The following is a 17,014-nucleotide window of genomic DNA, read 5'->3' as shown; positions in this document are numbered from 1 at the left end:
TAACGAAATAAAAAATGAACCACAGTGAGAATGACCAGTGTGAGCCAAAAATGTTAGTGCATACACTGTAGGTGCTGATTTTGTTCAAAAGCTATTAAAAAAATAAGGAGGAAAGTAAGACAAGAATTTTATGCCTGCTCACCTGTTCGTTTATTAGAGGAAACTTAATAAATGCACACGATTTGTCGGTAACGCATTCCATGGATATCGAAGGGGGTGACTCAATGTTAGGTTGTCTACTTTATTAATGACACACAAGTTTTAATTTTCACTTGTATCAAAAGTGAAATGAAAACTATAGCCACTTTATGGACGTGCGTCGTGGGCTGTAAATCTTATGCTTGTTTCTCCCAGGAAGGCCGGTTCATTGTTTTGAAAAAACAACTCATGTTCACCAGCTGACTGGCGCCAGACATCCCACTTCATTACTATGCCAACTGCTTTGTCGCTCATTCATGAAGCGCTTATGCACTCAGACCACCCATATTGCCAGACCTAATTGTGAAAATTCCACTACAGTCTGACTAATTTAGCTACCAAATGTAGATTTGTTGTTCACCATCGCACACAAGCACAAACAGGGATAGGAAGATATGTAAAGATTTCGTTCCACTTTGCAGGTAGCTGTGAGTCAATATCACGTACGTGAACACATTTCAGTCACTCTATCTACGAATGGTCAGTCTTGCACCACTGTTAACAGAAAAATGCTCACAACTTTCTTTTCATCAGGCCTCGTTAGCGCTTAAAATGACGTTGGATGGACTGGAAATGACAATGGATCAGGCAAGGAGTGACCAAACGTATAGACAAGACGCGGGGTTTGACTCGGGTTCAGAAGTTACCGTGGAAAACAACCTTCATACTTCCAATAAAGAGGTGAATTCAAACAATAGTGGTCCAGGCTACTTCCAGCCTTCATCTAAGCAACCACCAGGATCAACGTCACGTATAGCAAGGAACAGTAAACCAGTCTGGAAGACCGCACAAAGATTAATCGATCAGTACAACTGTGGCGACATTAGTTCTCTCTTGTTATCAGATGGCATACGACAGTCGATTCCAAGCACATTTCAGAGCGACGCTCAGTTAAGATTTGTTACAGAAAATACATCCCAAACCTTGCCTCCCATTAGATCTTTTAAGAACAGCCCAAAACATTCACAGAAACCTATCCAAAATGTTTCGACTTCTGAACGGACCTTGATGAAGAGTACACATCCATCAATTCTCGAAGAACTGGAAGAATATCTCAACAAAGAACTGATTGTAAAGCGGAACGAAAAGATGGCAACTCGGATAATAAGAGAGCTAAACAAGGCTCGTAGTCAAGGGAAATCAGCATTTTTTGCTATTGGAGCCGGTAAGTTCGAATTTTCCTAGTGTCTGGAAAGCAAACAGCAGTATTCTAAAAGTTACGTAGTAGAGGAACATGATCTTGGTAGGAATGTTTACATCAAGCAGTTGTCAAATATCTCAAGCTCACTTTTTTTACAAAGTCAATAGGTTATTTTTTCGAGACCATCGCGTTCTATTGTTCCCCTTTGCCAACTGCTTCCGGGAATTACAAATATCCTCAGCAAATTCCCAGCAGGTAGATGTGGAAGTACATTTATTTCCACCCGAGATCAGACCTTGTCTATCCGTCCGTACTATTCGGTAATCACAGACATTTGCTCTGAATTTCTTTAAGTCAAACATTTTAGCTGACTAATTTACCTGTTTAAATTTCTACATGAAAAACTCAAATGACGGAATTCACCTACGCTCGTAGGGTAGATCTAAGTTCAACGGACTCAGAAAACTCCCAAAACAGTAACGATTCTGGTAATAGCCGTTGAAAGCCCTAAGAATTGCAACGGTAAAAATGGCCCTTGTCGGATATTTGTTGGCATTTTCTGAAACTGAAAGTAAAGTTCTCAAAAAGTCAATTAACTAATCGGTTAAATTTGCTTGCTCTGACGACTGTTCTGATCTGGATGTGTTTTGGTCAGGTCTCCGTGGACTCGGTATAGTTAAATGGAAATAAAAGCTTTTACCGAGCATTGTTAAATCCATTTTGTCACTTTATTTCAATCACATGAAACAAACAAAACCTCTAATTGACGTTTTCATTTGAATCTGAAAGCAGCAGACTTTCCTTATAAACGACGGACTTGCGAAAGGACTCGAGTTTCGCAAATGTGAGTGCGTGATTTCTGAAGAGTCCTCCTGAAGGCCCATACCTTACCATCCTTGTCAAATGCAGTTAAACGTAATTATGAAAAGACGGCAGTAGAAAGCTTTCGCAGCGGGACACAAAGAGCCCCGAGAGAGAAATATTTGAAATGAATTCATTTCTCAGGAGAAGTCAAAATCACTTTTTTCCTGATATCGTGGACTCATTAGAATATTTTAGAAACTACTGACAAAATGCTTTAAATGCACAGTTACATTTTTTCTCTTCCTGTTCCTAGATTACAAGTGAAAATGCTGACAGCGCATAGGAAGAAAACTAATTACAGAAAATTAAATTTTACGCATAAGCTTGGAACCTACTCATCGTCCGCTGATCCACCTTATAATCACCGACTCATTTGTCCATTTTTATTGTTATCTTTGAGACGGTCTGCTACCTTATTTCATAATGTCATGAACGCGCAACAGTGATAATGACCACGAAACAAGCTGTGTCGTCAATAAATTGACTTCATTTCAACCAATCTACTAGTTTAGTCAGATACTAGTTTCAAACCTATTTGGTTGTTTTGTTTTGCCACTAAGTAATCCTGCCAATTTCTTATGCCCAGCTCAACGTTTTGCACACCGAACCCATATATTTGTTTTCCTGAACGGTTTACTTGTCTCCAGTTGGCCTGATTAAGATAAAAACTGGCCGCTGAATACCGTCAACTAACCTTGAGTCTGGGCCAATTTTCTTGAGTCGTTACTGCCTTCTAATACACACAATAAACACTGGAAAAAACAGCAGTTCCTTCCCAAATTCTTTTAGGCCAACTTCAGAGACCCTCATGACCCCATGCCTCAGTATATCGTACATGCCTAACGATCGGTTATCTAAAGCAGAATGTTCCCAGTTTAGAAGCAAACATTTGTGTGTTTCCGTGAGATGGCTTTATCTCCTGATGGATTTAGCAACATATATTGTGATCAAAATCGTCCAACATTATTTTATGTAGCAAATTTAAAGACAGTGGTTCTTGCATGATTGGTTGTGCCTGGTTACTCAAATAGGGTTTTATTCAAATGAGTACCATTAAAATGTGATGTATGTGAGATAGAAATCAGCAGTTAATCATCCTAAAAATTGGGAAAAACCCGTGAAACAAGTTGATACCCACCCAATGCTTTGACAGGAGGGCTAATAAAAAAGTAAGGTTTCGTCAAGAAAAACGTCCTGTAAAATCTCGAATATCGTACCAACTCAAACATAGGGTGACCGTTGTGCAACAGGTTTAGTTAAGAAAATCCAGTTGCGATTCACTTAAGCCTCCCATCACACTCAGGCTAGTCTGCGATTGACTGTACATCATAAACGGCCTATGAATCTTTTGGTATCAACCTAGCATTTCGACACAGATAATGGTGGTCCCCAATCATTATTTAAAGATTTGGATTGTCGCTCAAAACGTGTGGTGTTGCAGCGCCCTACGCGGCCTACCTGGATATTAATGGAACAATTGAGATAGCAGCTCCCATACGAACCAAGTGTGATTATTGTTACCAGTCATCATGGAGACCTAAGAATCCGGTGCCTAAGATGAATAGTTGATTCTAGTCATGAGAAAGTTCTGTATACAGGTCGCTGGTTGTAAGATTGACGGCAGCTCTGCCATGCTGTTCAATAAAATAGACACAGGTGGAAATTTTTTTCCATGCAGCACCTAGGGACCACCTACCTGAAGTATAAAACAGAATAGTCACCAACTGGCGCCACAGATTATGGCCTACACCACGTGGTTGGAACTCCTTCAGCGGTTTGTTGCAGTTCAGTGCATGCATGCGTGTCACAGGGATGAAAGAAGTCGCAATCCGTAAATGCAAAAGACATGTCAATCCAAACGTATGGACCCTCTCGTGATAAACAAAGAGATGCAATTCCTGCTTGGTTCCTTGCTGCCAGACCGACCGCGACGTCACCTCAGTAGGTTATTTAAAAGCAAAAATAGCCTTCCACGCCATACATTCGAACATATAGATAGAGTTTGATGATCAGCCTACTTACTATGACTGTGTCCTAAATTACTGACTTTTGTATCCTTGAGAGACGGAAACTTCAAGAGTATAAATCTAACCAGTGAAGTTCAAAAGAAAAAAAGCGTTGTTATGAAAAACCACAGTACTAATCTACCCGGGTTTAGTGCTTGATATTCAGACCATCAAGAGGACTGAAACCCAATCAAACTAAAATTCCCATACAACAAACAATCATTAGTGTGAATATTCCAGAACGTTACCGGACTGGGAAATCCTGCCCGGCGTGTCTGTCGATCATCAGAATTAGGACAGTTACTGGGTCATCGTTCGATGGGTCAGCAATCACATCGCTCAAGCGTGAACAAATTCGCCTGTTCAGACGTGAAAATTCAGATGCGTCCAACGTGTGTTGGTTTATTAGTGGTAACGCTCGCCTCCCATGTCAGGTGTCCGGGGTTCATATCCCGGCACGGCCATTGGGTATGCACTGCTGGTGTGCTGTAATGAGAGTGAAGCTCGAGTCCAGTGCTTCTCTTTGATGTGGACTCACCAGAAGAATTATGCAAAGAAGAGGATGGTCGTAAAAACTAGAGTAGTGTGGATGTGGAAGAATATTCCTGAAAGGTTGAACTTTTTGGTTTTACCATAAGTGTGTGTCCTGGTTGTTTGAATGAGCCGTTTTCTACATGCTTTCCTCTCCTTGTTATACTTAAAGATTTCCCAAACCCACTTGCTCCAGCTGAACTAAATGTGAGCCATAAGTAACTTGGACTCATTCAGCTAGTGATCCTAGTGACAAGAAAAGTGGTGTGATCATTTTAACTCATTTCTCGTAGAAAATTTCGGTTTTAAGCGTATCACGAATAATTGTTTTTGATACACAAATCACGATTTACTTACTGAAAAGTTTATCGCGAGTCCATCAGCTGGATTATCGTGAAATGGAGTAAAGGTACTGATTCAGTTTCCAACACGGCATTTGTTTTACTTCCTGATGAAATTAACTGAAACGAATCACAGTACAAAAGAGGGCCAAAAATATATTCGAGCGTACTGGATTTCATAAAACTTGTTATCGACGTATTTGTTTCAGACCAGAGTGACAAACTCTATTTGATTATCACCCAGTGACAGAGGGAAGTTGATCCTCTTCCATAGATGCTCGAAAACAGTGGATATCCATAGCACCTCGACCAAAGATATAAGACATGGATACATTGTCCATCAATAGCTTGCTGGACAAAAAGACTATCGGATCGAAGCGTCGCAATAACATGGTTTACTGAATTAGATTCACGGAATGATCCGCATAGCGTTTCGGTTAAAAATTCAAAAAACTTTCGGTGGGTTTGCTGATTACAAGTGCTGTAAGCAATTACCACCATATAATAATCGGGAGAAAATAACGTTTTACCGCATACTTAGAGGAGAACCCTACCGCATATCCGTCAGTTCAGCTTCAGGTTTTACGGCGAACAGATACGTGCTCCTGTATTTATGATCTATAGCTGTCCGAGTGAAAGCGGCTTCGGAAAAAACGGACACGCAGAACGCACACAATGACCTTATCGTGACTGTCGCCTACATGTTCATTCTCACAGACAAACAAGCACAGTTAGCCTAATCTCACAAGCTTGACACGCACACACATTTCAACATATCAGCCCGGACGTGGGCACGTGCCACCACCACAATGCCCGCTATCGTATAATTGGTACGCCCACCAACGTGTAACACACTGTTTCGATCACCGAAAAAGAGGAAAGCCCTTCGCTGCATAGTCCTTTGTTAGTAAACACGAACTAAGCAGTTACACGTCAATAGACAGGACAGTGAACATCTCGTATGCATATAGCCCTTAAAAACTTGACATTCTCATGCGTCCTCTTTGAATTTCCTTAATATTCCTTGACTATTACACAACAGTAAACTACTATTGCAAACCAATTCCGTAATGAATTTAACCTTGTATCAGATGCTGGTGCGTAGCTTGGAAATCAAACCATCGACTTTCGCATGGTTTATCAGTAATATACCGTTACATCACCACTATCACAATTCCCACTACCGTATATGTGGTACGTGCCCCAATCGCCTAACATACTGTTCCTATCCTTTGAGAATTTTCATTCTCCTAAAAGTAGTTTGCTTTTTCCTGTCTTCTAGATCGACTGAATTTTCTTGTAGGCCGACCCAACTATGAGTGATCAAGCCTTTAACAGGATATACGGAGTTGATAAAAGCGTTACCATCGACCACATAAGTCTCAGGCGAGTAACAATCCATCTGCCTAACAAGCGGTTTTCTGACTCTAAATGATTACATTTTTTCAGCATGCCTGAACTCAGTAATCAACTAAGAGTAAATAATTAGGTGCTGAAAATAAATAATACATTTTATGTACAGGGCACTTATCATCGTCATAGGTCATTCATTATCGAGTTAGACAATGTATCGCAGCTTGGTGTTTCAATGTTAAAGCAAGTTCGAACAATAGAGACGTGCTTAGTAGAAAGCTGTCATACGTGGAAAAGGTCTTGTACCTCAGTAAAACTGTTTCATCACTTGTTTCCCTTAGTGTCTCTTTATGATGTCTGTTGTATACGCACATGTCTTAGGACGTTTTGTAAACAAGTGTCTCCGGTGAGATCTCAACTTGCAAGCGCAGTCATGGAGATCAAATATTCATGAAGCACATTTGCCCTAACTGAGGTTTGCATTTTGAACATAGTTACAAACTCGAAGCATCGGTCAGGTTATACGCACACATCTATTTCTGAAGCGGTTCATGAATGCGCTTTAGCCTACGAGCAGTTGTGTGAAGAAAGCAACTCCTCATGTCGAGCATGGGATGTGGAGTCTTGATAGTTCGGCTATGGAAGTCCGTACATGCAAGGAAGGATCGTTTTTGTACGTCTCAGGTTACCCTATTAGGATTTTGTGTTTTGGTCGGTGCTCATCAGTCATTTTAAACACTGTTTGTGTCACCATCATTTATGTTCACAGAACACTTGGCGTTGAATTATTCATCTATTTGCATTTTCTGACTGACAAGGGTCTTGAAAGCACATGCCTCATAAAAGGGGTAAAAATCAATTTTGCGTCACTGTGGGTACAGCGAAGTACTTAACGTGACATTTAAAATAGTGACAGCTGTTGTCCAACAGTCAACAATACATTAACAACAGTAACGAGTATAGTAACAGTAATATTGGCAGTTGTACGATGAATTACATGTCTCATGTTTTAGTGGTGTGATATTTCGAGGATATCATTGTTTACTGCAGCAGACCTGAGCAGGTATCAGGAATGTGCAAGTTGGAAACATTCTTCACTGAGTGACGATTTAACTTCCTTCCAACTGGGATGTGATGAAGTGAAGTTACGAACTTTTAAACTCATTTGCATAATGGAATGGCTCTAGCAGGAAACGCGATGGTGTCCCTCGTAGTCAACAGCATATTAATATTTTTTCATATGACGTAGTATATAAACTGCAGGATAACAAATGAAGTTCCCTCTGTTTTGACAAAATAGCGTGTGACGAGGACTCAAAATTCACAAAATAACCCTCAACTCGCTTCGTCCCGTTTAGAACCCCCAAATAGGTGCATTCCCCGGAATCGGAGATAGTTAATCCCTGGCTTGAAAATCAGATAGGACGATAGCTCATTTTGATTTCAAATGCTGGTTAAAGTTTTTCGAACTGGAGACTCAGTGGAGTCCAACTTTGGCAACAGCCTACGGATGTTTTTTCCATAGAGTCCCTGCTCAGGTCACAGACTTTTCTTATGACACTCCGGGGACCTACACCTACTCAGTGAGCTCCATGCAGTTCCATAGTGAGTATAACTATAGCAAATAAAAATATTGAGTATTTCCCAGGTCCATTTGAAGTTGTGGGATTTTTTTACATTAATGTTAACCTTATCTGCTCCAGCTCATTTCATTGGATCGGAGAGCACAATCATCCATTACCTTCAACAAGCCGGATACGAAATTACTGCAGTGCCTCGAACTCTCAGTGAGGCCAATCGGGACAAGTCAATCGACGGGGTTGAGTTGCAGGATACTGATCATCTTTTAAGGTATGTATTGCTGTTGCAATTGGCGTTCAAAACGATACCTTACACTGCAAGCTGGGACTAACGGAGAGAAATGAAATGCAGCTCAATGAATTTTCCCTAAATTGAGGTCATGGAGGATTGATAATATGGATGATATTGTTTAAGAACAAGTACGACCAGTTTAATACAAGTGATCTCGTTCAACTAACCCTAAAAGTACCAGTTTCAGTCCGTTGGACGCTGTTTGGACCCATAAGACAAGGGTCGTTGTACCTGGTTTTATTGTCCCTCAAAATGTGGTTTTAAAAACTGATGCAGTGAAAGAACTCATGATGCGGTTGAGTAAAAACATGATCAGAAGAGGTCTTCTGAATTGGCTACATCAGTGGGAAAACACTGTAATGAATCATCTGTTTTGCCCTCCAATCAAGGTATCCTGGTAGAATTCAGTTGCCATTACCTTGACTTTGGTTTATGAATTTTCAGATATCTTTCTGCAAACAAAAAAGATAAGCGCTTCTGACGAAAGAAAAGGGCCAATGTGCAGATCTTTCTTAATATTGCTAATGGATGGGTAAATCTTAGGGTTAGGTGCCTTCGGCTCAGCTCTCACATTTTAACAAATAGTGCTTCAACACATGGAGGATTGAAACTTGGTATCGGGAATTTCCACGGTTGATAATTCGCCCATTGTGCAAACCGAATCTACAAACGAGTTAAGTGACAACACCGAAGGATTCGTGAAGCAAGTAAACCTCAACGGATCTAGTTGGCTCCTTAAAAAGGTAGTTACAAACAAGCTCATAAATCATCGCCAAAAGCCTATAGATTAGGCTATAAGGAAAACATGTGTTTATGCGAGCATTTTCCGTGAACGCTTTAATGCTGTTGAGCGTCCCACCAGAGCATGAGTCTGGCGGTTTTATTAGACGACTATTCTGAAAGGACAACATTCATAACCTTACAAAACTGAACTTTAGATTTGTATGCCGTATGAGGAGCCACACCTGGCTAAGTTTTCGTAAACATGGTAGAACTTATCTGTTATTACCACTGGCCTGCAACGAAGCTAATTCCATGTTCCACTGCCACAGATCGTTGAAACAAGGAGGGACTTAACGGTTAGCCATTGTTTTAAGCTATCGGTGATTTTATTTTTATAGAATGTTCCATTTAAATCCGAGGTTAAGGTAGCAACAGAATAAAAAACAGTGATCTTTGTAGACCGTTATTTTTTATGGTTCATTAGAAATCCTGGTTTGGACTCTAAAGGTACTGCACCATAAGAGTATTCGAGTGGTAAGCGCTTTTATCTTTATCAAAACCAAACTACCCGTTCTACACTATTCGTTAGAACAAGTACTGGTACGTTGTCACATCAAGCAAATTGAGGTCAATGTCCACCCAGCATTATCAAAATGCCCTTGGTCATTTGCTGCGGTTCAGTTAAATGTGCACATTCTCAGCGTGTCCCCAGCTGTACTTTTATTTTTAATGTTGATCCATCCCAAATATTTCAGCTATTCATATCAGTTGGCGCAAAAATCATACTTTTTGGTGAATCTAGCGTCAAAGTCAGTTGAACCTGGATTCATGTTTAGGCCTAATATCTCCGCTTCTGAGCTGAAACGATGGGTTTTGGGTCACTCAGATCGATTACTCCGCACAGCCCTGTTTCCTTTATTGATATTCTATTTCGGTCTTTGTCACCAGCCGCGGTAGCACCAGCGGCATAGTGTCAAATAAATACGTATATAGGCGTCTTCTTTTTGAAAGCTTCGCAAAAGACGATAAGGCAGTGGCTAAACAGGTTGCGAAAAGGGGGTAATCGTGAACGACTAAGTGTCAATGATGGAGGATACATATGTTTAGAGAAATCAAGGTCCACTAACTTAACCAGACGATAGAGCTTTCGTGGCTCTCTACGCTTCTCCCTTTTGCACTCATGCTCCAGGTAATACGAAAACCAGTACAAGTCACTCCGACTATTAAATATACGACGTCCACTAGAAAAATACAGCGAGACTATAGACTGAGAAAGTGTACAGTAATCTGGTTTGGAAAAACTGACACCAACAAAATTTCGATTTGTTGGGGCACGTAGTTCAATAACATCTTGAATGCCAGTGTAAACGTTTCACCAACCTCTATCTAGCTTTTGACTGTTTTTTCTCAAACACAACAGTTACCATGCCAGAAATACCTGATGGTACTAGGAAAACCCTACTCTCATTCTCTTTTGTTGAAGGAACAGACGAAAACAAACTAACAGTGAAGAGCTTTTAAACGAGTATGAACTCCCTGAATTCCGTCCGAGATTCGTAAATTTTGAAAACGTCTGGATCAGAATTGAGGATTTTAGTCCCACGTGAGTGCTCCATATGTGCGTTACATTTTCCATTTTTCCCTAACAGCTTTTATTGTTTTTATCGAACGAAGCACATTTTATTTTCCCAATAACGCTGGTAGATTCCTTGTTGCCTGGACGTTGATTACTGGTTACTAAAGGCAACTCACAAATGTGCCTCTTAAACAGTAAGCTACTTTCTCAGGTTAGTTAATCCTCTGTTAAAATTCAACTTACATGACTTGCAAAATTATCAGAAATGCTCACTTTAGAACTTTCGTTTCGCCTTTTCATGATGGCATCAAATACCATAGAAATGTGCGTTCTCTCTAGAACTCAAAGAAGCATCTTTCTAAGTAATAGAATGACTATACCTGCTGTTTTTTACAAAATGAACTGTGGTTCCCTTCGCCCTACAGGTCTCTTTCACTGGTAGATCGACTTGAACATGTCCTCGTGGAGGAAACACAAATGAAGTGTTTGGAACTAGTCCCCCATTGTAGCTAGATAGCTCTAAAATTGTCTTTATGTAAAGCTTACATTTCCTCATGACCCGTTCGTTAAGAATGAATGAAGACACCAAAGAAGCGTAGGAGACTGTATTGCGCTTTAGTCACTTCTGGAAATATTAGTCACTAAAATCATTATAGCCGCAATTTCGTACAAAATAACATGAAAAATGTTCAGTTTGTAAGAAATCTTCTCCTCATATCGAAGGACTACCCACAAATTATTGCAAGTTTTGAAGTTTCCAGGGTATCCAATACTTCCTATTGATCAGTGTTTTATTATCAGTAGTATAATCTCAGTGTTCACTTGATTTCCTAAATTGTGATACGTGTGATATTGAAAACCCCTAGATATGTCTAGTGTTGAAATGATAACAATAACACTATTGTCCCTGAAAATCACATAGAGATCCTTTGTTGCGATAATCGTGACTTAAAGGTGTCCAACTTAACAAAAATCACACAGCAAATTCTGTCCAGATGCTACAAAACTGAACTGTTGTGTGATTTGGCTTAATAAAAATAGATAAGAGATTGGATAGACGGTCAAAGCCAACCAAAAACTTTCTCTTAAAAACGCTTTGAAACAGAAAATAGAATGATATCTGTGGTTTTCAGTGTCATCGCTTCGAGAAGAAATCAGTCCAGAAATGGTATGAGCCTTGAACCTGATAGACAAACACCATACGATATCAACGTGCCAAAAGTTGTGGCCTCTCCAAACAAGGTTCTCTCGAAGGATTCATGGAAATCACCCAAAAAAGAAAGACAAAAGCAACCGACGAAAAACGATTCCAGTTCCAGATCTCATCGTTTCTGTTTTACCCTGTTTTCATTATACATGCTGCGCAGCTTTATTGTGTTCAGATTAGCGTAATACAACACTGTAAATATTATTTGTGGTTTTATTCCAGTTCGTAGCATTTTCAATCTAGAGAGGACTATGTGTGAAGTATAAACAGTGCTTGCAGATTTTATCATTACTGAGGAGATTGGGAAACAATTTGCTGGCCTTCGTCTGTGGTTGTGACTGATCCAATAACTGTATCTTTGTCTCTTTGGTTGAGGTTTTACTGATAGATTGGAGGCAATGGTGATCCAGCATGGTCGAAAGTTGACGTTGGTTTTTGAAAACAACTTGTAACCCATAGGTCTAGCAGCAAAGCAATGGATGTAAGTGATATCATGGATCGGAGGATTTTTTTTAAGGTTCAGATATAGTCAACAGTGGTTTGTGGTCTGCGTAAACGGAAAAGTTGACCTTACGGTATATAATAGAAGATCATCCATCAAAGACGGTGAACGAGATAGATGACAAACTGCTTTCTTTGAACCGCTTGGGAAATAGTGCAACAGAGCCCCACTAATTCCACACTATGAAGCACCCGTTGTCGTGAAGATGATCAAAGTTTAAAGTCGTAATGGACCAACAGCGTTCACTCCGGGAAATGGCTGCTTAACATATAAGTTAGCAATTCCAAGAGCAGCTGAGGATTTACAGTATGAAATGTGTTCTAGATCTAACCTGCGCACCAAAAACACTGTTACAAACTCTATTTCCTGACTACTGACGACACGATCCGGCAATAACTATTGAACCTTGGGAAGTCTGAGCAGGTTACAAGGTTACAAGAAATAGACTATCGCAGATAACTGAATAGTTCTAATAAAGCTTCCTCACATGCAGTCAGATATTACCCAAATGTAAACAACTACACGCGAATAACCGCTGAAGTCGTCCGTACGTTTGCACCACTGAACTTTAGCTACATAATCCTTTTGTGCCATTTACTGTGTAAATCCCTGCGCAAACCCTGAGTGGCATTAAACCGAAAGGTCCGGTATATTGCCGAATTAACGGCTAGATCTGACAATTCGACGAAAGAACTTAGTGTGATAGTCTCAAAGAAAGCACCGCTTTACCCTTATGATCTTGACCACCACGTCTCAGAAAACGGAATAGCAGGTCATCGGGCCCTGGCAAAACAGAAGTTTTGGAAAAGGGTAGGACCATCAGCCAGAGAGATGGTTACGTTGCTAAGAGACGGGTGGCTACTATGACCGTTAGAAGCTATGGACTATGCTGCAGGAGTTCTGGGTCTCGGTTTGGGAGGAACGGGCATGTAGCAGCCAACAGAGTTAGCGTTCAGATGGTCTGCTATACTGACAGGATCGGTGATAGTACGACCTTTGGTGGAATTCAAACAAGCAATTGAGTTACCTCACAGCATCCGAGAGATATCCGCATGAACGTTCGTCTAGTTTAGAGCTTATTGATGACAGGTATTATTGAGGAATCGTAAGATTCCAGCTCGGTGATTTTTATATCCAAGTTTTTTTATTAATTCATCATAGTGAGAGGTACCGGAGTGGATCATTTTATGGGAGAGACAAGGTAAAAAGCAGTCAGTAGGTTGTTGTAGATTTTGCCACAAACGTGCTGTTTTCCTCAAGAGGAAGAAGTCGCCCGGGTAACGGAAGTCCAGCAAGGAGGAAAAAGTTTAAAAAATATCTAAAGAGGAGAGGTAAAACAGGGGAGGACTCGGGAGGCAGTTGAGCCATAACTAAAGGCGTTGCAAGAAAAGCCGCATTGACCACTTCCAGGGAAGCTTGGACCAACTGCGGCTGCAGCCAGGTGACCCTCGTTTGGGAATATTTGGTCTAAGGTATGTAGGTCATGAGTAGCGCCACGTGCAATCTTGGGACAGCCCTTTACACTAAGTTGGACAAGCAGCGAAATGAACCGGATGCGGCCCGCAGTGGAAGACCGGGATCTATCCGGTAGGTTGGAGTGATCTAGCACAAATTTAGACAAACAAGGGATGGCACGCACTGACAGGATAATACGGGACAAGTCAGAAATAGGGAGAGAGGAGAGGTCGGTAGCAACTGGACTTACGTTACAAATACAAGTAGTTTGGTCTGTTCTGTGGAAATCAAGATTGTCTCCGTAATCCCCTTCAGGGTGGAACCTTCAATGAGGGTTGTGTAAGTTCCAATTCGGAATGAATGCCAGAGCCCCCGCACCCTGAATTTTTTCTGTTAGAACTGCTGATATTATAGCCAGTGATTGAATTAGCCGTGTCTGAAGTTTCAAATGAAAGCCATGTTCCAGTAACACAAATCAGGCTTGGTCAGGCAACATCGATAATGTGTCGGAGATTATACCGTTTGACAGTAATGAGCGTGCAGTAACATTATTGACAGGCTCGTTGGTGAGCGAATCGTACTAAGTAGGTAGTTGCTGACCTCACTTGCAGTGAGTTTGATACTGAGGGATGATAGGAAACGGAATTGGGTTACGCGATGCAGGATTTACTAGAAGCATATCTGGAGTCGTTGTAGGCATATTCAGTCTCTGTGAATTAGGTCAGAATCTTCGGCAAAAGGCAGAGTATCAGGTTCAGTAGGGAAGAGGAAATGTCTTTGGAAGGATGACATGCATCTGAAGCACGAGTTGTCGGTCGTGTCGTCTTTCGCACCTATAGCAGGTATGGATATGGTGCAGAAAAATGGTAGTGGGTGTGGAATGCTGGTTGACATCCAAAACGGTGTTCAGGTGAGATGAATGTGGGTGAGCAGAGTGGTGGAAGCAGATGGAGGTCGGAGCTAGTCATCAGTGGTTGCGATACCACCTTATTTCCAAGCACGTGGTACGTGTGGTTCGATTGCTTGTTAAAGGTCGTAGAGTTTTGGGATGAAATCGGCTTTGAAAGAAGCGGAGATCGTGGAGGGCTAGGTAACTGTTGAAAATAGTACGCGGGTGGCCAGTCGGGTCCGAACTTGATATGAACTAATATTAAATGATGGTACTTGATGGTCAGAGATCCTGTCAAAGACCTGGCTTGCACGGTTTGAGGAGACATAGGTGTGCTTGTGTACTATTCGTAGTACGGTCAGGTTTTTAGGTGAACAGTGAAGAGTAGGAGCTCAAAAATTGGTATGGAAATGGCGTTACGATACTAGGCATTGGAAGCATCTGTTGGAGCCGGAGGAAGCTCTTTGTTGGGAAGATATAGAGTACCATCGGGTCAGGGGGTCATCTTCGACTATAACCTAAGGGATGGGCTGATGGAAGACTGCATGATTCAAATCAGCGGCGAATTTTCTGGGCATCATTAGAGTCAGAGGTGATACAGGTAGGTGCCCAAAGAAAGAACAGGATGGCTGATTTTCCTGAGGCAGATGAGTATTTTTTATGACACCAGTAAGCGTAACAGCATGAGGATTTTTGACAAATTTAGAATAAATAACATTCGGAAAAGGGTCAGGGCTGAATACTGGAATTTTTAGGGAAACATGTCACCTCCAGAATTAGGATTGGCGGCTGAAGATCCGAACCACTTAGAACTAGCTACATTGTTGTCGTAGGCGGTTTGGTGCCTAGAAGAATTAGATGCAACGAGACTACTTCAAGTGGCAAAATAAGTAAGCTGTTGTTTGAAGCTGGTGTTCCTCGGTTGCTATGCGCACATGTGTCAACGGCAATAAGGCTTGCGTAGTTGTCCAAGGAGTGGGTCTAATGGGATGTCTGCGATGGAGTCGTCGACTCAGTGACACTGGTTGTCAGTTTTCAGCAGCCGACTTTAGAAGTTTATAGGATGAATTTTATTAAACTGCATTCGTTGCCAAGTACGGGTAGCCAGACCCCTACGGTTAGGAATGTTTGGGTAGATAAGGCAAGGGCCTGCGACGTCAGTAGACGAACAGCATCATTTTCACCCCTGAATTGCATTGGCACTGGGCAACGCAAGGATGCTTTTGGCTTTCGGAACCGTCAGGCTGTGCAGACGGTGTCCAGTTTTCTACGTAGTGTCAGGATGGTAGTTGTTTTGTGTGCTGGAGCTGGATGCGATCAGGAAAATTTTGTGTTAGGAGTCGATGACAGCTTATCTCAGAAGCATGTGTTTCAATGAGAATCAGCGCTTTTGCAAGATCTGACGGATCGCATGTTGCATCAGAAGATGAAAGTAGGCATTTGGCTGATTACCCCGGGTGGAAGTTGGCTCACTTTCCAATCTTATGCACATGAGCTCTGAGATTTTCCAAGTCTGTTCAAATCTGAGATTCTTCCAGAAGGGAAACAGAAGAGGGTGGCTGATTGAGGCAGAAAGGTAAACGTCGGTTATTACTATCGTACGGTCTGGAGCTACTCGGAGTACTCTACCAGCCAGCCTTGAAGAATGATAGGGTTGGCTGTGGGTGCTACTTTGGACACAATAAGGGGAGGGATTATTGGAAGTCATGGTCTAACAGCCGCTTAGATGAAGACAGAAGTAGTGACATTATCGGCTTATTTGAGTTTATTTCAAGGATATTTGTTAGTGAAGCGTTGACAAGCACCTCAACTTCAAACTTGGCTGCCTATGTGACAGGATAGTCTAGATAGGATCGGGAAAGTGCGTGGCAATACACCGAGTAGAACGTCAAGTAGATGAGGTACAAATCCACACGAGAGACTGAAGAAAACAAGATAAAGCAACGGATGCATACAAATCTGTGACTCTAGCTGGATACTAAAGATAACAGAGGAATCCGTTTTCAAATATAACACGAGAAATAGAATACCGTGTCTAGCAGAGAAGCCTCCAGGTTTCGCGAAGGTCTTTGTGATGAACATGACTGATACTCTTGCAGGATTATTGGAACGATTCGACATATGGTGTCTCACAGAATCCGATATGGATGATAAGAAATTCACTACATATTTCCTACATTTGGTTGGCAAAAAGGCATATACGTTGATCAAATATTTAGTATATCCTGAATCTCCAATTGATATTTCTTACACTGCATTGAAGAACAAAGTTCTTCAACACTTCAAACCGATTAACTTCGTAGCAGCCGAAAGAGCTAGGTTCAATATGTTGACCCGCTCCCATTCTCAGTCGGTT

At 41.3% G+C, this 17,014-nt stretch overlaps 1 protein-coding gene across 1 annotated transcript; it reads left to right on the top strand.

Annotated features, from left to right (window-relative positions):
- Positions 1–750: 750 nt before the first annotated feature.
- T265_15481 (hypothetical protein) lies at positions 751–8,285 on the top strand (the record flags this gene model as incomplete). Its single annotated transcript, XM_009178322.1, has 2 exons — positions 751–1,363; positions 8,138–8,285. Coding segments are annotated over 2 exons (759 nt in total), but the record flags the coding sequence as incomplete, so codon positions are not given.
- Positions 8,286–17,014: the final 8,729 nt, after the last annotated feature.

The sequence above is a fragment of the Opisthorchis viverrini genome, assembly GCF_000715545.1.
Source record: "Opisthorchis viverrini unplaced genomic scaffold opera_v5_534, whole genome shotgun sequence".
NCBI classification, from domain to species: Eukaryota; Metazoa; Platyhelminthes; class Trematoda; order Opisthorchiida; family Opisthorchiidae; genus Opisthorchis; species Opisthorchis viverrini.
This window is presented reverse-complemented; position numbering and strand designations above follow the sequence as displayed.